General features: G+C 35.2%; 2 protein-coding genes across 9 annotated transcripts in view; both read left to right on the forward strand.

Annotated features, from left to right (window-relative positions):
• Positions 1-621, forward strand: part of LOC142339196 (uncharacterized) — a 142197-nt gene extending 141576 nt beyond the window's left edge. For all 8 annotated transcript variants that reach the window (XM_075389009.1, XM_075389011.1, XM_075389008.1 and 5 more), the window contains one exon: positions 112-621. In XM_075389009.1, the coding sequence (XP_075245124.1) occupies positions 112-537 (426 nt within the window). In that variant the 3' untranslated portion in view covers positions 538-621. The remainder of the gene's footprint in view (positions 1-111) is intronic.
• Positions 622-813: 192 nt separating this feature from the next.
• LOC142339197 (uncharacterized) lies at positions 814-2936 on the forward strand. Its single transcript, XM_075389017.1, has one exon. The coding sequence runs from the start codon at positions 1801-1803 to the stop codon at positions 2830-2832; it is 1032 nt and encodes a 343-aa protein (XP_075245132.1). The 5' UTR covers positions 814-1800; the 3' UTR covers positions 2833-2936.
• Positions 2937-7230: the final 4294 nt, after the last annotated feature.

Here is a 7230-nt window from a genome sequence, read left to right on the forward strand (position 1 = left end):
ACAACAGTGACAATTTCGAGTAAATTTGTTAAACGAAATTTACGTTTTGCAATATAATGAGAAACTGGTTAATCGGAACTGTTTTTTTTTAATACAAGCATGCCCATTTAGATCCCAACCGATCTGCAGAACACCGAAAATATCGGCACCAACTCAGGTGTGAAAAGCCAGCTGCACCCTCAACCAACACAGCCTGGCACATCATCAGCTTCATCCAAATTCCAGGTAGAAATACTCAACACCCCACCCCCCACTCTTGCCTCAGATGAGACCAGATCCAACATACTAAATACCCTCGTCGTCAACACCGAACGCAGGTCTTCGATCAAGTCACGTGCCAAAGATGACGTCACTACAACGTTGTTGGGTGAGAAGGATGACTTAATGTTTGTGACGTCAGATGAAGACGAGGAGGCATCCTCGCCTACAGGTCACGAGAGGTCAACGAGGACTCTTTCAAACACTACAACCGATTACTCGGATGAGAACGGGGACACTATTACTAGTTTAAAAATGATCATTGCTCTGAAAAAGTAGTCACAGGGTAGTTTACATTTATATACATATGGTTTATGTACAAAAACTTCTGTTTGAATTAAAGTTTTCATATCACAAAAGATTAAGAAATTGTCCGCCTTTTATGAGATTTGGAGAGATTTTTGAGTTTAATGGCGCTTGATAATTGAAGATAAATTAAGTTGAAATTGGGTTAAATTTAGCCGGGGTTGTTGTCGGGGGATTTGTTAAATAGGTGAGATTTGGCGTGTTTTGATTGTTTTTTGTTTGGATTTGCAATGTTTTGCCTGTTTTGTGGTTGGGTACCTTAAGTAGCAGAGAAAAGAGAGAAAGAGAGAGATAGAAAGATTGAGTAGAATATTAAAGACAGTTTGGGTAGTAGAGTGCCAAGTGTTTGCAGGGATCAATTCAAATAAACAAACATTTGCGGAGTTTGATCAAACGTGCCAAGTTGATCCGCAATAAATAATTATTTATAAAGAACTTAACTAGTTAATCTCTGTAATGCTAACTATGTTTATCCGATTGCCGCGAAAGGATCTGGTTGCGCTCTGGAAAATTGGCCCATCATCTGGCAAAAATATAACAAAAGTCACTTTTCTCACCTGGGCTTGATTAGGGGCCATCTAGCTATCCTGTCACTTCTCTCGTCAGAGATTATTTTCTTTTTATTGCTTCATATATTTGTTCTCTGCCAAACACACACGCCAAACATGCCGATCGGATTTGAATAAGATCCTCTTTAGCAAAACAAATAAGTTAAACACACATTCTTGACGACTACACTTCATTTTCGTTCTGCTGTATCACCCCACCGCCAAAAACACCCAACCAATCTAACACCCCACAGCCCTTTAACATTTGGGTTAAATAACACCCAAACCCAAACATAGCCAACCACCACCATTACTACCCGCAACTTCTACTATTACTACTAGTACTATTACTAGTTTATCAACACCACCAGCTAAAAGTTATCCTACAAACGACAGCCAAACAAAACACCAAATTTGCCTTATTCTCTATCTTGCTACCTTTATTCTCAGAAACTGTGATACCTATCCCACCAAAAACGATAGCCAATCAACGCTAAGCCACAGCCCAAATCCCGCAAATTGGGTACAAATCTAAACGCTAAGCCTCGCCATTCTATCATAACGCAACGCTACCGGTCGCTTATCAGCTAATCAAATCATTGATTAGATTTTGATTCGATCAAAATTTTCTAGTTTTAAATCACCGCTAAAAATCTTTTTCAACTCTTCTTGAAAAAAAAAATTGCCAATGGAAAATTCCGATACTGCTGAACAAACAACAACAATCGGGTACGAAGAAATTCCCAAAAAGGAAGCGGAAATTTTGCATCGCGATGAAATGATACCAACAGCTGTATGTGACTCCAAGACGACGGAAACGATGTCGAAACCAAACAACAAATCCGTGAAAACAGAATCACAATCAACACCTACAAAACCCAACAAAGTTGTTTCGACAGCCAAACCTCCCTACAGTTACATAGCTCTAATAGCAATGGCAATACTAAACTCACCTGAACAGCGTCTAACATTAAGCGGAATTTGCGATTTCATCAACAAACGATTCAAATACTATCGCGACCGATTTCCGTCTTGGCAGAACAGCATTCGACATAACTTATCCTTGAATGACTGCTTTGTCAAAATAGCCCGAGAGCCGGAGAACCCTGGAAAGGGCAATTACTGGAGTCTGGACCCAAATAGCAAGGATATGTTTGATAACGGGTCATACTTACGAAGAAGAAAACGATTCAAAAGATTAAACAAAGCTTCATTTCCTTTCGGAACAAATCAAAGTTTCGCTTCAACAATAGTGCCAATAACGCAATACAATTCGTACTCAAATAGTCATTTACAATTTATTCAACCTCAAAATTTTTCCAATCAATTTCATCCGACCAATTTCAGCGAACCTCAAACAGGAATGGAATCTTTTGCCAACCCCATGTCCATAAATGGAAACAACTTCCATCAAATTGGTTTAAAAACCCATTATCAGCAGCTGGCAATGATCGAAGCTTTAAATCATGCAGAACGCTTGAATCTTTTCGCAAAAAGTCAACAACAACTTTCTTCACCTTTTCACGAACCAAGAAGACATTTTTCTCAGGAGATACTAACTCAAGAAACAATTCAAAAGCAATCACAGCATTTGTCAACCCAGCAATTCTCAGAGAACGAAAAGCTTTCTAAAAATTGCGACATTTTCAGCACTTCTTCAAATAAATTGAACAAGAGAAGTCAAAACTCATTTTCAATAGATACTCTTTTGAAGGATTGAATTTTTGTCAAATTCTTTTCAACGTAGTTATTAATATTTTGATATGATTTCGGCTTTACTTTCTTTACAATTGAAATTGATGATTAAATTGTTCTATTGTTCAATCGTCCTATATGTTTAGTACTGTAATCTATCGATCCAATCAAAGCAGTGCTGAAGATACTAAACTTCTTATTTAGTACTAAACCTCTTAGTACTAAATAAGAATATTTGATACTAAACCTTTTCAGAAATTACCTTCACACTTTTTGCATATCTTCTACCATAGTGAAAAAGGGAGGCCCTTGATAAAATTTTCATTCTATGTCATTAAAAAAATTGATATTTTCGTGAAAAAAAAATAGTTTTGGGAGAATATTTGGTTTTTTCTTCCTTCAACAGTACGTTTTCGAACTTAATAGTCGAATTGAAAACTGAAAAACAAATCAATTTTAAAATATAAGATTACTAGTCTTTAGCGAAACCAGAAACAACAACAAAAATTGATTTGCGAAAAATATCCTTGATAAATTTATGGCAAGAAGCTCCCACGTTTAGGTGCGGGAAACTAGACTGCTCTCGAAATGCTAACAAATCGGAAACTTAAAACTCGAAAAGCCAAAAGCACTTCAGAAATTTAATACGAGCCACTGAGGTTTGTGAATTGTGTTTTTTCATCAAAACTTTGAAAACTTGAAAAAGAAAGATGATGCGAAAATAACAACCAATGAGAGCAAAACCAAAGGAACTTGCCAGAATCTTGCAAGATAGCCATTGTCTTCTTAATTCCTGCAAATTAGGTATTCATTTTGTCTTCTAAGACACTTATTTTTTCAGAATTCTTCCGAAAATGGGCAAGCAACAAGATTTTTTCAAGGCAAGTGATAACTACATGGTCTCACCTAGGGCTCCCAAAGCAGCAGAAATAACTGAGTTTCAAAACAGCAGCAAAAAATTTAATAAAGTATTCAGACCAGCAGCCAAGAAAACAATACCTTGTCATTTCCAAAAAAATGATATTCAATAACTTCAAAATGAAGCATGAAGGCTCAGTAATGTGCGTTAGTACCAAGAGTTCCAACCCCGCTCATCCCTATTTTTGGGTAATGTCTGCTTCTTTTGAAAAAGAAAACTAAATAGCAAAGTCAAAACATAGTCAAATCAAACGTAAATTAAACATTATTTTATACTTCCATAAAAAATTGAACTAGTCAATAAAGAGACTCGATTTGGCAACAAGTAGACAAAAACGGACCAAAACAGTAAAAATAAATGCATTGAAATCATTTGAAAATAATTAATTCCAAATAACGAAAACCATATAATATCAACTGAAATCTTTCAAAAAAATAAAATTAAATTATGCCTCAAAATTAAGATATGAAATTTATATTTATATTGATTATGTCGTACGTCTACAAAATAAACGACCAATACAGACAAAAACAGAAAAGAATCATTTTTTTGTGAGAAAATACAGTCGAAGCCGTTGCACCATAATCTATTCCGTAGAAAATGAGATATGAAGACTGCACTGTCCTTGAACCAAATAATGTGATATTCGAGCTCTGAATAAGGACACTAGGTAAAAAATTGATTTTAAAAAGAACAGAGAGCTGAAAGTTAAAAAGAAACATTCTTCAATATTCAGAAATCTACATAGAGAACGATTAGTTAACAAGTACACAAAACAGTACAGCAATTTGCAAACTTAAGAAACACTTCTAAATATACTTTAAGACATTGATTTTAAAGTCATTGAAAGATTTACCTATAAACCGGAGTAAAAAAACAGGTGCTTTTGTTCTTCCATAAGGAGCCGTTAGATATCCAATTAGACAGAACTGTTCACAACTAGAAAAAAATAAATAAAAACAAAATTAAAAAAAAAAATTATCACACTCTGCCTGAAGACGTCAAGAAGACGTTGTCGAGGCAGTTAAAATCGTAGTCTTTTTACTGAAAATGATCACAGGATCAATTGTGCTTTTATTAAACGCTAATAAGGTGATAACTGATTAGTCAATAGTGTGACAAGACCAAGGAGAACCTAAAAGAGGAGAAATTGTCCTAAAATCAAATTTTTTGTGAAAATTAGATGCATCAACGCCGAAGAACCACCAAACAGGAGGATCCACAGTAACGGATAGTTCCTAATCCATTAAAAAGAAAATTCCAACCATATTTGCCACCCTAAGCAACAAGTTTACTAAAAAAGAAAAAAAACGTCGAAGCTTAATAGTCCGTTGTTTTTTGAAAACAGGTAATTTTAGAAGTCAAAACGAGCATAAGCTTTCAATTACAGAGGTTAGATAGGTTTTTGTGAAACTCCATAGGAAGCCAAACGGTCCTGTTTGTCTCTCGTAAACCCTAATTTCAATTGTTTTGTTCTCCAACCAACATAGACAAGCAAAAATTTGTTAAAAAAATACAGCGACTGATGACAATCCTAAATAATTTTGCGTTTTAAAAAACAACGACTAAAACTGAACATCTTATTGCTGTTCGTCAGTGAAGAACACGAATATTATGGATATGGATTATTTGACAAAAAAATCAATATATCAATCATGACAGACGCAAATTGGATATTTATGGAGTATATTAGCAAAAACCAGCAAAATTTAAAGTCAACAACACTCTTAAATGAATTGCAAGTAACACTAGAGCTCATTGGAGGTAGCAGAGATTTTTGTGAGCAGTTTTGTGTTTGTTTATCTGGCAACTTTGAACAAAGGGGACTATAGAAGCTTATTTCGTGCCATTTCGTGCCAGAAAAAAGCTGAATTATGAAAATTTCAGGAAATATTTCAGCGAAACATTTGAATCGAACAGTTTAACAACACACCTTTTCTCGGAGAAAAAAAACAATAGCAAAGTATTAAAAATTTTTCAAAAATGCGACAGAAAATGCGTTATGGCACGAAAAATTTGAGGAAAAGCCTCAAAAATATATCAATTTTCCAAAAATTTAAACCTCGATAGCTCCGTGGAAAAACAAAAACAACGCGAAACGCTGTACAATGAATATATCGATAGGCGAAAACTGACTGAACAAAAAACATAAACTGAGTCGGAGCAATTAATAGTAACTAGCCTAAGTAGCATTGACACTGTGGACAACTTAGAGAAGCACTGATTTGAAGAAATGTGCTTGTGAAAACTCGGGCGAAAAAGAAACAGTACAAGAAACTGTGAAACAAGAATTTTTAGGTATTAGCGGGATAGATTTTTTTGGGCAGTGGAAGATAAAGAGAGTAAGTAAAAGAGGGTAAATTGAGTTTGAAACAGAAATCCATGAAGACAAAAAACCAAGAACTAGAAAGCCAGAAAAAACTAGATTTGTTTTTGAGAGCAAAAATGGCTGCTTTTCTATATTTAATCAAAATAGACCACAATTTCTAAAATTTCTCCATAGTTTAGAAAGCAGTTCTGCAATTACTCATTCAATGGCTTATCAACGATACTTCGTAATAGCATCAAAAAATCTTTAGTTTGAAACTATTGAAAGTATTCGAAGGCAGTTTACTCATTTTGTATCTCCCCTAGCAAGAGAGATAGGAAAATGGAGCTGAGGTAAATGACCTTGGAAGCTCTCAAAGCAAGCAAATTATTGTTTTTCAATGGTATTATAAAACCATCAAAGGGCTAATATCTTTTAATTGCCGATTTTATCGAACTTGGCATTCTGTGGTACTCTAGAACGCTCTTTTTGCTTTCAATTGGATTTGTCCCCGCAAATCCTCAATTCGCCTCAAATATAATTGTTCCTTTAATTCGCCTCTTTTTATCGGTTTTGTTTTGTACGTGTAGTCCACAACGTTGTTGTATTTATTCACTCAAATGAATCCAGAGTTCTCATCAATCGAGTAGAATAAAAATTTGTTAATCTATTTTTATAATTAGCATATGATAACGGTTTTTATATTTAACAACCAATTTGCTTGAGTCAGGACATGCATCGCAAATCCTATAAAATAAACCTAAGACATTGTAGGGGAGCATGTTGAACAAGAGGCGAAATTGCATGTTTAACGAACCGAAAAATGCATGTTTAAGGAGCCTCTGAGTACCAGGTTTAGGAGCTACCGAAGAACGTGCTTGAACTACATCGAGGTGCATGCTTCAAGGGAACACATTATAAGCAGAAAACCCAAAGAAGTCTTCAGTAAATTGTGTTCTAATGCACTTTTAGAGTTGAGTTTGTAGAAAAAAAGATGCGGGAACCGTCGTGCAGTGACTTGTTCCCAGCCTTTGGATTTGGTGGTTGAGGACTCGAGGCCGCAACAGGAGTAAAGACAGTTGTAATTTTGTATAAACTACGAAGCTCGCTCTGGTGGGATCTATCTTTTTTGTTTCCTGGAGCAGTACACGTATTAAAAAGATCAAATCAATTTATCTTCGCTTTCTGTGTTCAAA

Source organism: Convolutriloba macropyga, chromosome 5 (assembly GCF_964194025.1).
Source record: "Convolutriloba macropyga chromosome 5, txConMacr16.3, whole genome shotgun sequence".
NCBI lineage: Eukaryota > Metazoa > Xenacoelomorpha > Acoela > Convolutidae > Convolutriloba > Convolutriloba macropyga.